This window comes from Eublepharis macularius, chromosome 3 (genome assembly GCF_028583425.1).
Source record: "Eublepharis macularius isolate TG4126 chromosome 3, MPM_Emac_v1.0, whole genome shotgun sequence".
NCBI lineage: Eukaryota > Metazoa > Chordata > Lepidosauria > Squamata > Eublepharidae > Eublepharis > Eublepharis macularius.
Window position 1 is genome coordinate 38,773,758 of NC_072792.1, and position 21,361 is coordinate 38,795,118.

A 21,361-nucleotide genomic window follows, 5' to 3' on the forward strand; every position below is an offset into this window, starting at 1 on the left:
ATCTGCCTATGTTTGTTTGCTTCTTAGAACATCACACAACTTGAGCAGCTTCTTGTCTCCTGTCCCCGGTTCTCTCAGCCTCTGTCTTGGACTCGACACTGTGAAGCTCTAATGCTGGCTCTTCCTGTTCCATTACAGATGCTACGTGACTACAGCTCAAGACCACTGTCCTAAGGAATTTGCACAAATCTGGACTCCACCACATCCAATCTGGTGACACATGAAGGAAGTTAATGAAAGCCCCGAGATCATATTACCCAACCAGTGCCTTTACACTAACAGAAGAGTCGTGCTGTTCTACTAATGACTTTCTTGTCACCGAGTATTATGCACGAACCTGAATTGTTTGATAATATGTACCAAACAACCATGAAATCACCCAATGATTGAATTATATGTGGTAGCTAGCACAATTCAACAACTATTTTTATCTCACGTTAAGATTCATCTTTAGATTTCTTAACATTACTGTCTCATTAAGCTTTGACCACTGACTATAGTGAATTTTAAAATATCACTTCCCTGAATTTTGATACTTTCCCAGTATGAAAAAGCTTGATAGTTGCAATGCAAGCCTGCTACACAATTTCCTGAAGGGTTTCCTATCAATTTTCTGAACTCCAGCCGCACAGAGCACACCCCTGATCATTAACATTTCTAGAAAGTTCCAAGGCAAAAGTCTACATCCGAGCAATATTAGCCAGTATGCCCAAATGAAAAGTTATTTTTCATACCTCTGAAGCCTTCGTACAAGTTCTTCCACCATGGTATCAGAAATGCCTGGACATGCTTCTTCAGCTAAGTAAACAGCCTCTCTCAGTTCTTCTATGGGGCCCAGTTTCCCCCCACATGCCTCAGTCCTTTCTTTCAGCTAAAAATCAAGATGCTGTTAACTACGTTACTGTAAAATATGTATACAATACAAATGCTTGTAAGAGTACATGAACTGAAAACGATTCATCATCAAATAAACCCAGCTAAGACAAATATGAATCTCTGACATAACTTTAGGCAAGAGTTGGACTAATGTTAGTGATAGGTAAGAATAAAAAACTATGATGCAGAGGAACACATGTGATGCAGCCAGAGGCAATGACGACGACGACGACACTGTATTTATATACCACCCTTCAGGACAAGGTATTGCCACTCAGAGCAGTTTACAAAGTATGTTGTTATTATAATACCCACAATAATTACTCTGTGAGATGGGTGGGGATGAGAGGACTCTGAGAGAGCTGTGACTGACCCAAGGTCACCCAGCTGGCTTCAAGTGGAGGAGAGGGGAATCAAACCCAGTTCTCCAGATGAGAGTCCTACCGCTCTTAACCACTACACCAAACTGGCTCTCAGGCCCTTTGTTTCCTGTTCAGCAGTTCCTCTCTTTCCTATCCCTCTTTTCACTGCACTAGTTGCTTTTTCAACTCCAGAGAGTTAAAAAATGGGGTCTGTGGTGGTGCAGAGGCTGCTGATGAGTCAAAAAGAGCAGGCCTCAATTTGGCTCTGACTGAGAGAAACAGGATTAGTCAGTCACTGCACCACCAGCCACACTGCCAAAAAACAAGCAGGGGGGGGGGGGTGTATGGCCCTAAGAGGCAGGCTCCAAGCTGGACAGATATTTCAATCATTTCATGATGGAAACATCAAAACACATTTTTATCCACTTATTTTTATCCACTTGTTTCATTGCACTTTCTATTATCTCTATAAACCCAACACAGATGAGATTACGAAGGATAGCTTACCTCTGTGAATAAAGGTGATATAATTGTAGATAAGCACCGAGATGAAGGCCGCCTTTGAATAGTATTTTCCTTTAAGGAAAAAAAACACAATTAATTGAGTAAAAATGCATATATTGGCCAAATGTAGGGTTTGAAAACGTAGTGGTTGAAACATTTGAAATTCTATGCAATGCCTACAAATAACTGCAAAATCATTAACATTTAATATGCTGAGCTGAAACAAGAGTTCTAACAAGGTTATATTAGAAAAAGAGAAAATGCTGTTATTTTACATAAACATGTTACAGCAACCTGATTATATAGTAAACAATATTCCAGAATTATGAAGACGTCAACTATGTACTATCAAGTTGATTCAATGAAAGAGACTGTATTATCCGACAAAACTTTAGGAAGGGGTTATTTGACTATTAATGAGAATGAGAAAAAGGGAAGCCATTGCAGGAATGCCTACAGCATACAAGTAAATGGATCATCAAGTCAGTACTGTGGACAGCACACAGCACCTGCTGCACTAGTGCCGCATCACACTGTGGTTACAGAGGCTGGCAACCTAGTTCTTTCTGCCACCCTAGGAATATGTTTCATCTGTCCTGCCGTTACAGGTGCGGCAATGCACAAAGCTGTTACATGGCCCAGATTCAGGCAGATACGACAGGCAGGACTGAGGACACCTCATCCAACAAACATCCTAATGCATTTCAGCCATCACCCATTACTACTTAAGTGCAACCTACAGTATCTATCCTTGAATCACAAGAGACCTAATGTACTTGCACAGACCTTCACCAATTTTCCTTCCAGCTGCAACTTCTCATGCTGTCACACTGACTGGAGGAATGGCAAGACAGAGGAAGGTTGTTGGAAAGAGGGAGAGTCCAAGGACCCTGCCATGGGGGGTATGACCCCCCTGTTTTGCTAACATCTAGCAGTTAGTTCCCTTGCCCCATGGTTTGCTGTTATTTCTGCGTCGTGCAGTATGTATGCTACTGCTGTTATCTTTTAGAAATCGCTTTTTTATTATTGTTTTTATTTGGTTTTAAACTAAATTGCTATGCTGTTTTATGCTTGCTGTACTTTGCTCTGAGCCCGTTTGTGGGGAGAGACGACTAGAAATATTATTATTATATAATAGGAAAGTGTGTCCATGCAGGGGAGCGACATCACAGAACTCGGAATCCCAATTCAGTACTCTATTAGGATTACCATTAAGTACAGAGAAGCCTGGAACTGCCCCACTTGCAAAACATGAGAAGTAAAAAGACATGACAAAGACATGTGCATCATTACAGATGCTGTGCTGTAAACTTTGCTATTCCACAAGTCACTGGTGCTGAGGTGGCAACGCTCCTATTCAGTTCAGAAGCCTGCCCTTAACTGATTCGCCTGACTATGCATAACAGTTGCAAAGTCTGTACAATCTGGAACAGACTTCCAAAAAGATATCAAAAACATATTTATTAAAATGTTTACAGTTTCCAGTTTCCTGCAATGTCTGTAACATAAATACCACCTTGTTTTTCTCCCATTCGTGTAGCTCGGAAGCTCCATTCTCTAGATTCTTGGGATCTTTTGGTCGGATTGTGAATATCCAGTCACCTGAATCGTTACCACCTGCGGCTTGGCCATCTGTTTCTCTTTAACAAATAAAGGTCATGAGTTATTACTAAAGTTTCATGCAGCTGATTAATAACAGCTGACAATGATACAAAGGTGACAACCTCTGGTATGAGTATTGAAACAGCAATATACAAAATCAAAAAACTTTCATATTATATTAAAACAAAAGGTGGGTTGAAATGGGCTTCCAGGATGTAGGAGGTAAGAATAATTTAGTTCGCTCCAATTATAGACCCTCTCATGGCTCCTTTCTACCTTTACAGATCTCTTTGGCATATAACAAAACACACTACAAGTTACGTTAACATTTAAAAAGGCAATTTTCAACAGCTTGCAGCTTCAACATCCTCCTAAATTAAAAGAAAATATAAGTCTAAGAGCCTCTTGTCCTTACACGTAAGTGTGTGTGTGGGGGGGGGACCCTACTTGTTTCAGGTTGCTCCTTCCCATGTTTCAAATCACCTGTAACAGTTTCCTCACAGACCCTCTCTTGGATTACATGAATAATTCCAACAGTGTTACTATACTGCTTTTCAGCTATTGAACCTTGAATATGTCCAAAAGGCAGCCAGTCAACCTTGCCCACCCCTTCAGGAAGAGCCCTCTTCCCTTGCCCTCACGCTTACCCATCTGAATCTTCAGAGCCAGCGAGATCATGGCACTGCTCAGACTTCCACCTTTTATGCCTGTCAATGAGATCTGCCAAATAAGAGGTCTTCTTGGCACTGCGTATTATAAATTTGTGCTTCAGGAGTTCTTTTGCTGTAGGTCTCTTAAAGACAAAAATAAATTGCTTCACTAAACATACTTCAGTTGATTTATACGGATTCTACAAGGAGAAAAAGAATGAAGTCTACCTAAGGTTTAAAGGCAGAGTTACTATGCAGATGTCAAGCACGGTATTTTGAGATGTTCACTCTGAGGTAACAAACACCAACTTCTGCTATATTTATTACGTTTCTTCCCTCCCTAGCATATTGCTTTCAGTTAAAATTATCATTGGGTAAAAGACAGATCACAAAGGGCTTTAAAAAAAGAAGTACAGACTCATCTACACAGTAAGAGGACATAGGAATCATCCCCATTGATCCATGATTTAATTCCTAAGATGCCAATCACAACTTTATTTTTTCTACCTGCACAAACAGCCATGTCAGGAAATGGGAGAAGGCAGTAAATCAAGTGAGATGAAGGTGACAATGGTTGGAGGGAAAAGAAGAAAGGAAGGGGTAATGAGGTGAGCAGTGTACTGGCTGTGGCCACTCCTGCCATCCAAAGGAGTTTTATATAAGTGTAGCTGCAAATAATGGATCCGGGTAGTTTTCCTGATTTTTCCAAACCCACTTGGATTCTAACTGTCACTAGGACAAGTTAAACAACAAAACGTATTATACAGTCAACAGACTTTCAGTAATAGAATTGTTAAATGTTTGATTAACGGAGTTCTTTGAAAATCCAGGCTCTTATCTCAGTAGCTACACTAAAAACAGACAGCCACTTCTTCAGCGTTCAGCACATTCAACCCAGAAAGAAAAAAGCTAGCTAGCTGTTATGCTGAATGGCCTTGGTACTATAGCCATGAGGGGAGAAACTGCTTGCTAAGTGATGTTGTGGAAAGTTGTCATCAGGGCAGAAACAAAGCACTGAATATAGGAAAGAATAAGTTATACACTTCAACTTAATTTTAAAAATCCAGTATGTAATGATTCTCTTTGTTTTGTTTTTGACCTTGCCTTTGGACCTTTAATTCAGCTCCTCCTTCCATTACTATAACGAGTTACCTCAAGAGTGCCCTGGTCACAACCTACGCTCCTTTTATTTCCACTCACAGAGCTTCCAGTGTTCTGTATTTTACCCACGCTTACAGCTTGAGAACACTTTTCCTTTGGGGTTTGAATCCCACGGTCAACACCACCAGTGGTGTTTTGCCTGGTTTGTGTGACCACATATATTGCTGCTTCACAAAAGGTTTTCACTGCCACCAAAGACTTTTGCCTTAGATTTCCTCTTTTTAAATGATATTCTAGGCAGGCTTGTTATAGACGGTACTATGACAAAACACTCAGCGCATGAGGGTGGTTGTGAGGTAAAAAAGGGGATCCAGTTTTGCTTAAACAAAAGTAGAATATATAATACATAAGCATGATGATTGAATATAGAATACATAAGCATGATGATTGCAGAATTTTGATAAGTGTATTTGTTTCAGAATATATCTTAAGCTTAGTAGTTTCAAAATCAGATATGCACAAACCCAGTTACAAAGACTAATTTTCCACACAACTCTTCACTAATAGAACAAACTCTCCTCTCATCCACATAGACACAGACATAGACTCAGGCTTTTCCACACAGCTTGCCTGACCTAGATTGAATGAGATCCTTTCAGACTTCACAAAGATTGCCTGACTTAACCAGAATCTCTCAGAAACACGCAGATACAGACTCTCTCAAGCTCCATACGGCTTGCATGATTTGGCCAGAATGAACACTTTCTCTCAGCACACTAACTAAAAAATGCAGTTCACTCCATCTCCTCAGGTACAGCTACCATCCAATCACAGCACATTCCATTCAACTATCCAGCCCCGCCCCCTTACTTCAGAGGCCTGCATTTAAACCCACAATAACCCCACATTAACCAGCAGAAATGAAACACTCAAAGTTCTTTACATGCAAAACTTTACACAGTAAAACCCCTTTATAAACATGGCATGGGAGGGAGGTATGCAAATATCCAATGGGGGTATATTCTCAAATAAAGACATTGCAGAATACTTTTTTGCTAGTATTCCACGGAACATCCACTGATGATGTACACATTTATCCAAATACATTATTGAAATGCAAGCAACAGTTAAACTCTAGTTCTGCAGGTGGAAAGACACTTACAAAGCTTGGATTCTTGTTCAAGCAGGCCTCAACAAACTCTTTTAGAGGTTTACTGTAGTTTCCTTCTATTGTTGGTGGACTGTTCTTTGGGATCAAGAATAAAGCTTTCATTGGATGCAGTTCTGAATGAGGTGGCTCACCTTTTGCAAGTTCTATGGTTGTTATACCCAGTGACCAAATATCTGCCTGGAATACAAAACAATCTTATGGAGGATAGAAGAGCTTGCTACTGAAGTCCTTTGTTTTATTTATATTTAAAACAAGTATACACATACCTCTGTGCCTTAATTTTATGTATTAAAAATAAAGCAACGCACAAATTAAATGTGGACAACATACTCAATGAATATGTTGACAACATATCATATCTCTGAGAGAACAGAGGAACTTTCTATGGTAACCAGTCATGTATCTGATCAATAACATACACCAAAAAAGAGGAAAACAGTTATCAAAATCCACCTATACAAATCTTAGCTGGGCAGAACACATTATTCACCTCATCAGGGCAAGAGAAGACTGGGGGTTTCAGGTGCTGTCTAAATTTCAAACACTTCCATGTTAAGCTTACCTTTGAGTCATATGCTGACTGCTGTATTACTTCTGGTGCCATCCAAAACGGTGTACCGACAAAAGTGTTTCGCTTTATTTGTGTATCAGTTAGTTGCCCTGCTACACCAAAGTCTGCTAGTTTTACTTCACCTTGTTCTGAAAGCAGAATGTTCGCAGCTAGAAAACATCAAAAGACATTTGCAATATGAGCATATAAAGATTAAGATGCTTAAATAATGATTGAGAGGGAGTGGGAATATCATGGTAGGAAAAGCAGCAAGCCTTTATTAGTACTATTTGCAGAACTGAAGTGTGGGGTTTGGGGCTATGTACTTTTGGGTGGAGCAATGAAACTACTTACTTTGCATACTGGGAGGAGTGTGTGACTGAGAGGGGGCGGAGCAAGGGGACTAGTTGTTTTGGTCTCACCAGGGACACAACTACATTGTGTGCGAAATAGTATTTTTTAATGTAGTAATAGTTTGCTTAAGACAAGGTGTGTGAATGGGAAGTGAGGGAGGCCTTTACGCCTTGAACTTGCCCCTATTTCCAATGCCCGGGTTAGGAGTGGGGATGTGAGTAACTGATACACTTGTACCTCAGAGGAAGGCTTCCATGTTCCCTTGGCATTCATGCCAACTGCTTGATGTGCACATTTAGCAACACACTAGGAAAGCATGGTGAAGGCCCTGTATTCAAGGACATTAAATGCTCGGGAAGAAGCAGTAAGTTTAAGCAAAGAAGGTGCTCATCTCTGTTAAGATGAGAAATTCTGATCTTAGAGAGAAGTGGAGATAACTGGAGAGATTTCCATGTCCCTCTGACATTCATGCCAAGTGAATAATTAAGGAAACAAATCAGGATGAACTCGGCAAGTGGCCTTTTTGTTCAATACCCACTTAGATGTGGAAAGGGAAGCCAATCAATTGTTTATTGAGACAACCAGAATGACTGTTGGTGGCTAGAAACACCCAAGAAATCTGTATGACAGTAGAATTCCTAGTAGTATCAAAGTTATTGAAATGCTTTTTTTCTTTTGACAGATATACTTGATTTTCAAGCCTCTAGAACTGCTTACCTCATTTTTAACTATTTATCTCTCCATTTAATGAACTGGGTAAAGCCTGTATAATATTGATGAAAAGTAAAGAACGGTACAAATTGGAGGTGAAGTTAGTCAACAGATTTAAGCAAATTATCAGAGGTGGAGAAACAGAGATGTTTAATAGAGGATTAATTGTGTTAGTCTCTCTCTATATATTTGATTTATTAATTTTTTTGCTCCCATGAAATTAACTGGATACAACATGATGACAGTAATTTGTAGGACTTGTTATTTGAGCTATTTTGAATCCTTGATTACAGAATTGTCCATGATAAAGCTGAAGAAACTACTGCATAACAGAGAAAATTAACAAAGCAAAAAAGAATAATCAAAGAAACTAAGCTTTTGCAAAAAGTAACCATAAAAACAAGAGTTAATAGGGCAATGAAGACAAACTGAAGAACTGCATTAACAGAAGAACTTCTCTTCAGATAATATAAGATCAGTACTTGAATTTAACAACAGGTTTGGGTAGGTTGTAAAGTATATGGGAAGGAGTGGAAAGAGCTTAAGCTGAGGGAAAAGGTAAAACATGGAAAGAAATCTAAACTCAAAATCAGGAATCTATAATCAGGTAATCTATAGAATTACCTTTAATATCTCTATGTATTTTCTTTTCAGAATGCAAGTAATCAAGTCCTTTCAGAATCTCTCTCATTATTGTTGCAATCTGGATTTCATCAAGACAGCCAGGTTCTAACTAGAAGAAAAACCAAATTATAAAAAGACCATGAAAACAAATTCTAAATACCAGTTTTGAATACTGGGCAGATATTTATATTATATTCATGCCTTTAAAAACCAAGAACAAACAGATTATTAATATCTGACCTTCCTGATAAACTTAGTTTTCCCAATGACAGAAAAAGCTATGGCCTCTGAAGATATTCGAATACATGGGATAAAGGAATAAAGTCAAAGTGTGTATCAGATAGAGATGGTGCATAAGTTAATCACTCGAGTTAATATTAAATTGGCAGTTATTTCCAACTTGTGGGTCTGACAATTTGTATTACTAATCCAAAAAATGTTTAATACATCCGTTCAAAATATATCCAAAGGTTTTGAACAGGAGTCATACAGGCCTCGGGGCAACGTACAAGTGTTGCCGTATCTGGGATTTTAGCAAAAGAAACCAAAAACACTAAGAACCTTCAATAAAGAGAGATATGTAATAGGCTGTAAATACAAACATAAAGTGTGTATTTGCAACGCTCTACCACTTAAATTACATTACATTCTATTTGGGATTTTAGGCAGCCCCTTCCTGACAGCCAGGGAAAATCTAGTAAAAATCCCAGGTCCTAGATTTTTCTCCCAGGCCCTTAAAAAAGTGGCACACAGCAAAACAGGACTCAAACCAAACATTAAGAATCTGGCAACCATCAGGCATAAAAGTCTAATTGAATGCAGGCATGAGATCCTTATATCATATGCATGCATCATAAATATAGGCCTGTGATTCTTTTTATTTCCTGATTTCCTGGTTGTAGGCATTCAAAGATAATGTTACATGCATGTGTGCTGCAGTGGATTGAAGATTAAGAATCACTGTATTACCCTTTGAATCAAACCGTTAGTAATTATCTTCCATTTTTTAAAATCCCAGGTTTTCAATCTCTTCGGCAGAACAAAATGAAAGCTACACAACATTCTTCTGAGGAGTGTTTCAAAGCCAATTTCTATCATTTTATCACAGTCAATTCCTGCTACATTTTGCTCAGTACACAGGGTGGATTCCCTCCCTAAGCAACAAAGGGGAGCTCCTCAGTAAGGTACTTTTCCAATGACCCAACATTGGGTCACTGAAGAATTACCTTCACAATAATTTTTTATCACTTTTGACAAAGGCCATTTGGGAACATAACATGAAAACATTACAAATCACCAGAACAAAATTTTTACGGAGATTTCTGAACTGCCTTTATGAGTTACTTCCTGCTTAACGGATAAAGGTGTTTTCAGAGCCTAGCAAGCAAGAGTTTGCCACTTCATGCGACATCTTGGATTTACAGCTGGAATGTGCAAGGGGAAAACAGATGGACAGAGTTCTGCTTGGGTAAGATGTTACGCAACACCTAAATTTTCCTCCCTATATATTATACTGCCCAGAAATGGTTGCACAGTGTCTTTCACAAGCAGAAACCCGAGAGGAGTTAGCATCACTGGCTACCACAGTCTTTTTCTTGCATTTCTGCTTTTGCAAGAGCTCTTGGGCAAGCAGAAATTTGGTCTTGAATCCAATGCATTGTCCAGGAATCACTTTCTTATCCTGTGTTATGGTTATGACTGTATTTTCCAAATTTTTTATACCTCACATACGTGGACTGTAGGCAGACATCTACTGCCAATGCCAACTGCTAGAAGAGCCTTCTTGTTGAATACTGTTTCTCCTACTGTTCCTAATGATTCATGTCTATATTGCTCCATTTTTTTCCATTTGCAGAGCAAAACTACTATATCTGTAGATAAGTGTTATCCTCTGCAGACAAATTCCCCCCAGCACTCCCTGTTATAGCCTCGTATGTCTGGCCCCAGAAATTTTCTATGTCATCTTCTCCACAATTCTTGTAACTTGTCTTTTTCTGAAAATGAGAACTAGGGGACACCTATTGAATATAATTTCACCCTATTCCCTTCTCAATACAGAGTGGAATACAACTGCTAGAATTGTTTTCTTTCCCGGATAGAAGATAATGAACAGGTGCTTATCCAAATATAAGGATGAAATTAAAATATTATAACAGAGGTATGCAGCCCCTGGCACATGGGCCAAATTGCAGTAAGCCATGCCATCTGCTCAAAACACAGGTCTGATTCTCTCCCTAAGCAACCAAGATGAGCTCCTGACCTGCTAGCACTGATGCTTGAGCCGCTGGAGCGGGAGAATGGGGCAAGTCTTGTGCCCATCCTCATCATCCCAAACTGTGCAGTTCCAAGACACTAGAAGCACCACTTGCTTCCAGTGTGTCTGGCCAAATACAATCCCAGTTTCTTCCCGCCCCTTTTTGTTCAGCAGCACACCAGCATTTTTACATTTCTTTTCTTTGGCATTCAGACCAAAATGGTTGCTTCCATCAGTATATAATGGTATTATAACCTAAAAAGTACGCCCAAGTATTTTAAAAGTTTGTAAGCATACTATTTCATTCTCTTTTGTGAATCCTAAATTCCCATGGCTATTATCCACCTCCAATTGCCCAGAACAATAATTATACATTCATATGAGTTTATGTATCTAATTTCATTAATAAAATGTTTACTTACTAGGTCAAGAGCAGAACCTCCACCAAGATATTCCATGATAATCCATAATTTTGCATCCTATAAAAATAAAATTCTATCTAAATAGTGAAATTATAGGAACTCTTCACCAGCAAATAACTTTTTGCCACATGGGCTGTATGTTTCATATTACAGTTGTATTTCCTCATGAATACAAAACATGAATAAATGAAAAACAAGCCAATTAAAAGGGCGTGTTTCTGATACAAATAATACCAAAAATAGCACATATTTTCCTTGGTATTTCAAGACAAACAGATGTTTTTGAAATGCTTTTACTGAACAGCATATTACGAAGTATACAATTATAGGTGCATTCAGATGTTACAAACTGGATTACTTGTTCACAGCAAGAGCAAACTTGATTTATTCATTGGTTAATGTACTCATGCCCCCTCCCCATCTCCTCTCATGCACAAAGCCAAGATTGAAGATTTTTCTGCTTTAGGAAGTATTGAATCTTACTACAGATAGTTATGTTTAGATTTGGGTTCTTCAACAAACGAGGATTCGTTTCTAACCCTCAAATCAGGATTCTAAACCACAGTTGAATCCTGAATACACCATGATTAATTTCAGTCTGCATGTTTTTATTTATTAATATATTTACAAGGAGGAACCCATAAGGAGTTGCGGGGGTGGGGACTCATGTCCCCCTCAGGGTGGATAAAAATCAATTATTTTTTTAAAAAAAACAAAAAAAAAACAGATTTTTTAAATTTAAATCGGATTTTTTTGATTTAAATCGGATTTTTTTTATTTAAATCTCATTTTTTTAAATAAAATGCTTTTTGAGGAAAATATATTACCATCCAAAGGTTATTCTGTCATGAAATAAAGATTAGTTTTTAATTATGTAGAATATTATGTAGAATAATATATGTTTAATTTTTTTGGTAAATAAATTCCATTAATCCATTCACAATGTCATGCTCTTCCAGAGGTTTTTGTAAGATTATCGGGCAGTTTCTCTGCCTACAAGGTATTATCACAGATGCTTGGTTTTGCAGTTCTCAAAACTGAATTTGTGTCAGCTCAGCAGAGATCACATGCCTCTTCTTCACAGCAAAAATGTTATAACATGAACAGAGTTGAGAAAAAGACCTTAATCCTATTGTTCTACAAACCTATGAAGACAGAATCAACCCCTTCAGTGCTAAGTTTCAAGAAGTTCAGTGAATAGAAACAATCTTTTTCTGATTGTTTGGAGTGGAATAGATCTGCACAAGAAGAAACTAAGTGTGAGGAGGGAGGGGCAAGCAGTACAAAATGAAAGTGAAACTTTTTGAGCACAATACTGCACAAGTCTTTGGATCTTTTGTGTGTATGACCTGAGGTTTATCACATTCTTTCCTTGGAGAAAAAAACCTATAATGGCAGCAGGCCGTAAAAGAGACCCAGTTTGGGAATACTTTAATGAAGTTCCTTTACCTATCGGTAAGGCAGGCATCTACTTGCATATTAAAGTTATACCAGCAAGAATTAGTCTTTATGTAGAAAACTATGATTTAAATCAAGCCTTACTGACTAGTGATTTAAATCGTGATTTAAATCAGTTTGATTTAAATCAAATCCACCCTGGTCCCCCTCCTCCACTGCTTTCTCTTTCCCTTCTCTGAAAGCTCTATTAGCATCACCCCCCTTTCCTGCCTCCTCTCCTTCTTATCCACAATTCAACCTACCTTTATCCACCCCCACCCCACACCTCATCTTCAGTTTTCCCTCCTTCACTACCGCTAACAATCTCTACCTGAGATAACTTTGTGCAGCTGCACTGTGCCAGTTGCCCAGATGGGCCCAGTTACACATGATGGACTGGGAGTGTTGAGGTAGAGGACCATCTTCCAGGCTTGACTGACTTAGTATAAGGCATTTTTTGCACATGCATTCACTTGATTTTCTAGCAGCAGGATTGAGTCCAATATAACCCCTAGGCCCTTACCTGAGTTTGCATGGGTCAACTGAACCCCATCAAAGGTGAAGGGTACAATATCCTTTAATATCTCCACCTTCCCAATCAGCATCACTTCTGTCTTGTCTGGATTCAGTTTCAATATGACCACAGCTGTCACAAAGCGATTTAAAACCAGAGGATTTGGACAGAGAAATATATAGAGCTGGGTGTCATCCACATATTGATCTTGTGACACATTCACTCCACATCCTTCCTGGATCCAAAGTAATATGTAACTCAATAGGTCCAGCAGAGCTCCTAGCTTTTTCAAAAGCCTGCTACAGCCACCCCCATCACTGAACATATGCACACAACACACACTGCTGATAAAAGGAGGACGCTCACATTGACTACACATGCCCAAAAAGAGTCCTTGCGTCATAGCCAAAGATGAGCTTTGTTTGTGATATTACCTACGAAGTCAATCTTATTTACAGATGAAAGTTTTTTAAAATACTCTATTTGTTTGACAGTTGCGTTAACTCACACTTAGGGCTGGTTTGTACAACCATGCCCAACACATACTTACAGAAGAAAATATATGCCTGCATCTCTCTGAAAAGCTATTGCAAATTAGTTACCAGGGCAGAGCTTTACTTCTCAGCCAATGCAGAATCAGCCAACACGGCAAAGGTTATTTGCAACTGATTACTTCAGTTGACCCTGTGCATGTCTCAGCAGCATTTCAATTAACGCAAGTCAGAAAATAAAAAGTGAGGTCTAAACCTAGGAAAGCAAAACCTTGTAATTGGGATGCCTCAATATATTCTGAGAGCTTCAGCCTTTTAATACAGACTTTCAGAGTAACAAAAAAGATGAGGAATGGCTTCACTATTTTGAGGACTTCCTGAGGGCAAGGTGCCCTCAAGGTGCCCTGCAAATAATCAAGAGTGTAATTAGGACTTTCAAATAAATGTGCAACTACATGTTATTTACATCCAACGAGAAGACTAGAAGTGGAACCACCACCATCACTTTATCCTGGGTTTAAAAGATTATAATGAGTAAGGCAGGAAGTGCCTATGCAAGAGCATGTCAACCCTGCCATGATTTGCAGGGCAGCTTACAAAAATGTATCACAGAAGCAACAACGAAACAACAAAGAAATGACAGATCAGAAGCAGAGAAATCAGACACCAAATATAGCGACAGTCAGCAGCACAATATGCAACTAACCACCACAAATTCCAGCTTCCAAATACCTCCTAAACAGAAGAATGTTTAAACTGCTGGTAGGATCCTGACAAAAAGGGCATTTCAAAGCCACAATAGTGCTGCTATTGACTAGTCCCCTTCTCATATGGAAGAACTCTTTCTTGTTGTAGAGAAACACCTTTGTATGGGGGGGGCTGGCTTGACCAACACAGCCTGATGTCACATTAAGCATTAGTTTTTAAGGTGCCTCAAAAAAGAATGTTTTGAGGGCAAGAACTTGTTTTATAAGACCCAAAAGTGAGTATTCTGTCCTTTCTCTGCTACAGCTGAAGCGCCATTTCTGGCACAGCTGATGAGGGCTTGGTACAAAGGGGAGAAAAATAAGAACCAGAAAAACATTTTCTCCCAGTCTAGTTCTAATACCAGAAGTATTGCCAGGACAAAGAAAAAAGTGTAGGGGAATGGAGTAAGGAAGAAGAAAGATTTTGCACCCCTCATCCACACACACCATTTTCTGTAAAAGAAAAGGCGTGTGAATTTAAACACAGGGCCCCTCCCCCCACCACAGAAACTCACATTTTGTTTTAAATTTAAAAGGCAAATGAAGTCTCTGCATTTGTAATTAATTGAGTGTTTTAATTACACAAGGAGAAGCACGTGAAGGGAGTCGCAATGTTAACCGGGAAGCTGAGTTTTAAAAGCAATAGGAAGATTTTATCAATTTCCCCTCTCTACAGAGCCAGGGAGAGCTGCTTAGTGGGTTTGTTAATTTCCTCTTTGCCTCTGGAAGGCTCTGTCAGTTTCACTTCCCCTTTTAAGAGGCAAAGAAGAAATAAACCTTCTGAGCAGGGATCTCCCTGGCTCTGTAGAGAGGGGAAATGGACAAAGCCTTCTGATCTCTTTTAAAACTCAACTTCCCAGTTAACATTGCGACTCCCTTCATGTGCTCCTCCTGGTATAATTCGTCTCTTGTAGCTTAGCTCTAAGTTTACAGTCTTGAACAGGAAAAGACTTCGAGCCAAAAGAGGTGATCTCAAGAAATAGCCATTTGGGAGTTTCATCATTTTCCTCAAAAAGCCCTTTTTTTAAAGAATAGTTTTATTTTCAAAATGCAAAATACAAGCATATTGTTACATTTGTATATTTTTTACATTTCCACTTTCTAACATATCTAAATTACTCTAATAATGAATTGACTACAATAGTTCTGGTCTTATTGTTACCATTATATTTTATAGTACACCACTTGAAGTAACTAAAAATACAAGATTGTTTGATTCATCATATAATACTTGATGTTGTTGTGAAACTGATTTGAGTTTCAAATCTTTGTTTTGAACTGTGTTGTTTGACTATTATATGCTTAGAATTGTTTGGTATGATGTTGTAGGAGGTTGTAGATTATTGAATGTAATAAATTCAAAAAAGGGAAACCATTTCTCCAGAATCCTGTTGTGTTAGGAAACTTTTCTGCTTGGAATAACTTGTCATTAATTTTTTTCAAGTATAAAGTGATCCCAGATTTTTGAAAACCAGTTTGAGATTGATGGAGGGTTATGAAATTTCCATCTTGCTGCACTCTTAGCTGCAACTAATAGGTTGTTTATAAGGTCAGGTCTAATTTGGGGGATGAGTATGTTGTTCCACTGGTTTGATGGGTATTTTGTAGCCTGTTATATCTAGTATTTGGCTTATTACTTCCTACCAGAATTTTTCTATGTACTGGCATTTCCACCAGCAATGAGCGAAGGTGTCAATTTCACCGCAGCCTTTCCAGCATAGTGGAGATCTTTTTGAAGATACAATGGATAGTTTTCTGGGGATGAGGTAACATCTTGTTGTTATTTTATAGGACTGAAGTTTGATCGTTTTTATTGGGGAGTTGAGGACTCAAAAAACCCTTTGAGAGATGGAAGTGGTTGTGCTGGAGATCATTCTCAAGTAATTGTGCAGAACAAATGAAGGGGGACGCATTTGGGTGATGAGCATTTCCAAGATGCTTTCTCTCCTTTGAAGTCTCTTAGTAACATGATGAATGCTTGCTTTCCTTGGATTGCATCCTCTTGAGGGTAGATATAGAGGAGCTTACCCTGACCTGGATAGCCCAGGTGAGTCTGATCTCATCAGATCTCAGATGCTAAACAAGGTCAACCTTGGTTAGTAATTGGAGGGGACACCTCCAACAAAGAACAGGGTTGCTATGCAGAGGCAGGCAATGGCAAACTACCTCTGTTAGTCTCTTGACATGAAAACCCCGCTAGGGATCACCATAAGTTAGCTATGACTTGAGGGTACTCTTCACCTCATAGAGGAGCTTAAATATCTTCTGATCACAAATCCTTAATGCACGCAGCCAAAAGATCCCTGTGTTCAACAAAATAGTTCTGGTCTGCACGTGACATATTTGTTCTTTTCACTGAAGATTTCCACCAACCTAATATTCAACATTTTTTTAAAAATGTCTCTTGACAGGCTTTATAGAATGCACTGAAGAAAGAAGTAATTTCACCAGAAGACTGACGTAGCTCCAAGTGCTGACTGAACAAATGGCTCTGACATGCTGTATGAAAGCAGTTTTCATTCAGAAGTTTATAAGAATGATCGAAGTTGGAAACTGATGCCTTGCTGAGAGACTGAATATTTCAATTGCACATCTGTACAAAACAGAAAACCTCTGCCTAAACTATTAGAAAAATGGAAATGTTTGAGTATTGTATCCTTTGGGGGGGACTCCAAGGATGCAGTATTGTGTGTAGAAGTTTCAAACTTAATTGTGTTCTTCAGTATATTAGGCATTTTATCTTCACAGAACATACTGCCCTCCCTAAGGAACCAAATCAGGTTCTTTTTCCTAAGCCTGGAATTATGCTTCATCCCTGCCACGATCCATTCAATAGGTGGCTGTTTATTAGACCCCATTTATCCAGTAGACAGGCTGACCCTAGCTAGCTAAGATTTTAAATTAGCGTTTTAGTACTTTTCTGGAATGTTTTAAACAGCCTGAGCCTCAAAGGACAGAATGTGTAGTCACTCCCCCCCCCCCCTCACATACACACACCATATAAATAGTTTTCTTTTCAAAAGGAAGACATCAAATCTTTGTTGCATAAAGTACACTGACAGTTTAGGGCCATCTAGTGGTGAAAAATCAGCATTAATCTGGGTCACTAACAAGCAGGTTTCTCTTATCTGTTCATCAGAGAAAATGAGTACTTTAATAGATCACTGAAGGCTGATGTGTATTTTTCAGAAAGTCAAATGTACAATGGGGTTGTACATATTAATTTTAACCTTACAGATACAAAGGAAGAAAAAGCCAAATACCACAGTGTGACACTAGAAACTATTACTAAGCACTGTCAACGTGGTCACACAAAGGGAAAAATTTGATCTTCCACACATCCTTATTCTGCCCCATGCTGCACAGTATTCTCAAGACTTGACTAAATTTTTTCTGTACACCAGGATCTCTAGGACCATATCATGGGGACAATGACAGCTGGTGTTTTATTTTTTTTTAATCCGAATTTTTTAAAGAAGCTGAATGGTTCAGTTACAAGAATTATAGCTAGGTATGTGCCCAGCCCCTAATCCAGGAAATCCTGATCTGGGTTTCAGGGATCCTTAAAAAATCCAGGATTCCTGAAGTCTGGGAAACATTCTCTGATGCAGTTATGACAGATCAGAGAATCCCAGATCTATCCAGCCATTATTTTGTATGGGGAAAACTATCTGTGAGCTATCCGGGAGCTGAGAGTGGCATTTTTCAAGCACACTCCACCAAATATGCAGGAAACCTACTCCTGACTGTCCTCAAGGCACCAAGTATCAGAAAGATTAGATCCCAGGGTCCAATTCCATGGGCTCCCAAAGAAGGTGCCTCCAACCCATTCATTATTCCCTACAGGGAAAACTATCTGGAAAATATCCAGGGAGCTGGGGGTGGCATTTTTCATGCAAATTCCACCAAATTTTCCAGGATCCTACTCTTGACTATCCTATAAAGACCACTCAAGTTTCATAAAGGTTGGGCTCCAGGGTCCATTTCTATGGGCCTCTGAAGAAGATGCCTCCAAGCCACTCTCCATTATTTCCCAGGGGGAAACATTTCCAAGCAGGCTCTCAGGCAGAAATGCACAGTGGCCAAAGGCACACTCCCAGATGTAACATCAACCCAGAGAAAGCCCAACAGAACCAAACTGAAGTCCCTGCAAAACCCAAGTGCTCAATGGACAAACTGCCCAGCCACTCTCCATTGTTTTCTACGGGGAAAACATTTCCAAGCAGGCTGTCAGGCAGAAACACACAGGGGCAAGGCCGCCATTTGCCAAAGGCACACTTCGAAATGGAATAGAAACTCTTAAAGAACCAAAGGGAATCGAGGGGACCAACACCAAACACCAAATCATGTCAAAACAGAGAATTCCACCCAAAGCAAAGTCAAGCAAGAGGCACTGTTGCAACTTAGTCCAAATGAAACAGTGTCACTCTCAGAAGCCCGTTCTTGAAGATGGGGACAACATTTGTCCTCCTCCAATTTTCTGGCACCTCATCTGTACTCCAAGAATTTTCAGTGATGATAAAGACTTCAAAATTACATCGGCAAGTTCCTTTAGTACCCTAGGATGCAATTCACCTGGCCCTGAGGACTTGATTTCATTTAAAGGAGCTAGGTGTTTACATAACACCCCTATGCCTATCCTAGGCTGCAACTCCCTTCCGTCATCATTCTCTTTGTGCCAGGTTGAGCAGTTTCCCTTTGCAAGAGAAGACCAAAGAAAAGTAAGAATTGAGCAGTTCTGACCTCTTTATCACCTGTTAAAATTCCATTTTCCTCTCCCCACAGCAGGCCTACCACTTTCTTGTTCTTTTTCTTGCTCCACACATAACTGAAGAATCCGTTTTTGTTGTATTTAGCATCTCTCACTAGCTCATACTGAGCTTTGGCCTGACACTCTCCCATCATACCTCAGAAGGAGGGACAAGGCCAAGCATACCATTTGTCTGATTCTGGCAAGCACTCTCCCATATGCTCTTGCCAGTGGGGAAAAAGTAGGGGGTAGACATGACATCACACAACGTGTAGATGTCACATTCAGCCAAAAACCCAGATGAGACATCAGTGCATCAGCTGGTGCTCTACAAACTCTATAGCAAGGGTGTCCAAACTTCCTTAATGTAAGAGCTACACAGAATACACGTCAAATGTTTGAGAGCCACAAGGCATAATACATTGAAGTGACTTCAGATGAAGAGGCAGGTTTGGGGCAGTGTCATCACAAGAACGGGTGGGGTTTTGCTGCAGTATGCTGAAAGTGACATTATCGGAAGTGACATCATCACCTAACCTTAGACTTGGGAAGGAAGGAGGGAAGGAAGGAAGGAAAAGGGAAGGAAAGACATGGAAAGAAATAAGGGAAGGAAGGGAAATAAACTAAAATAAAATGTATGGCCATGGTGATACTTGGAGACCTCCGGGAGCAGCAGAGTATGTCTAGAAAAGCCACATGTGGCTCCCGAACCACAGTTTGGCCACCCCTGCTCTATGGTATTGCCAGTTTCCAGAGCACTGGCTGACATGCTGATGACACATCTGTTTTGTTGTCCAGATGTGACATCAACACACTGCACAACATCAAATCTGCCTGTTTCCCCAGCACAAAGCCCTTGGGGTACCAGGCAGTAGCCAGGCAGCCCTAAGCAGGGCACACCTGTTAAGGCAGCCCTTGAGATGCCTGGATCCAGACTGTTTAGGACTTTCAAAAGGTACTAACCAGCACTTTAAATTAAGCCCAGAAGTGAACTGGTAGCCACTGGAATTCTTAAAACATTAGCATGTATAGCACTATGCAGTTGTGTAACTTGAAGGCAACCAGAACACAGTCACTTTTGTCCGATCTTGCTTTTTAAGGAAAAGCTAACGAATCAGACAAAACTGATCAAAGGCATTAATATTAATAATAACATTAATAATAACATTCGACTAGTGTTGAAGTCTAGGTATTCACCCATCTGAGAATGACCCCAAGTGGCGTTGCACTTGGCTTGAAGGAACAGGTCTGTAGACTTGGGGGGGGAGGGTTGCTCTTGGACCCAGCCCAATTCTGCTGGACAAGCAGGTGACAGCTGTGGCCAGGAGGACCTTTGACCAGCTTCAACTGGTTAGCTAGCTGTGGCCCTTTCTGGGCAAAAGGATTTGGCCACTGTGGTGCATGCCATGTTTAAATATAGATTAAATTACTGTAATGCATTCCACATAAGGCTGCCCCTGAAAAGAGTTTGGAAATTTCAACTGGTGCAGAATACTGCAGCCAGGACATTGACTGGAGTGGGTTGTAGAGACCATATTGCTCCAGATGTGGCACATCTACTGTGACTCCCAATCTGTTTCCAGGCACAATTGTGCTGACCTTTAAAGCCCCGTATGGTTTGGGACCAACATACCTGAAGGTCCACCTACTGCTTTATGAACCTTCCCCAAGCACTTTGGTCATCTTATGAGGCCCTGCTTTGGGTGCCCCCACTTTCTGAGATTAGGGAGATAGCAACCCAGGAGAGGACCTTCCCACTTATGGCACCAAAATTCTGAAACTCTCCCACCAGAGAGACTCATCCGTCCCTCTGTTGCTAGCTTCTGCCAGGTGAAGACTTGTTTTATTTGGCATTCCCTCAGTGATTCCTCCTTCCTGCCCCATGCTTTAATTGTTGTTTTTGTATGTTTACTTTTGCTCCGGTTTTAATTATGTGTTTCTGTTAGTTTTAATGGTTTTAAGATGTGAATTAAGTGTATATGTTTTTAATTTGCTAGCCACCTTGGTGGTTATTATGATGGCAGAAAGGCAGGGTATAAATTTTATAGAATAAAAAATAAATAAATAGATCTGCAGACGCAGTAGCTCCAAGTTGTGGACCTGATCCTTTAGAGGGAAGTATAACCTCACCTAGAATAGACTAACTCCAAATGTTCCAATTTGTACTATTCATCAACCACTAGTACACAACTGGAAACATGGAAAGGTTCTAATCAGGAGTACAAAGCTTACACGTGTAGGT

The 21,361-nt window shown here is 39.8% G+C and overlaps 1 protein-coding gene across 2 annotated transcripts in view; it reads right to left on the reverse strand.

Annotated features, from left to right (window-relative positions):
* STK24 (serine/threonine kinase 24) overlaps positions 1-21,361 on the reverse strand; it is a 31,440-nt gene that overhangs the window by 3,704 nt on the left and 6,375 nt on the right. The window contains exons 3-10 of one of the 2 annotated variants that reach the window (XM_054973935.1): positions 11,182-11,238; positions 8,506-8,614; positions 6,829-6,986; positions 6,258-6,443; positions 3,992-4,137; positions 3,259-3,382; positions 1,746-1,814; positions 735-871 (exon numbers count right to left, since the gene is read on the reverse strand). In XM_054973935.1, the coding sequence (XP_054829910.1) occupies positions 735-871; positions 1,746-1,814; positions 3,259-3,382; positions 3,992-4,137; positions 6,258-6,443; positions 6,829-6,986; positions 8,506-8,614; positions 11,182-11,238 (986 nt within the window). The remainder of the gene's footprint in view (positions 1-734; positions 872-1,745; positions 1,815-3,258; positions 3,383-3,991; positions 4,138-6,257; positions 6,444-6,828; positions 6,987-8,505; positions 8,615-11,181; positions 11,239-21,361) is intronic. The other variant, XM_054973936.1, reaches the window with a different exon arrangement.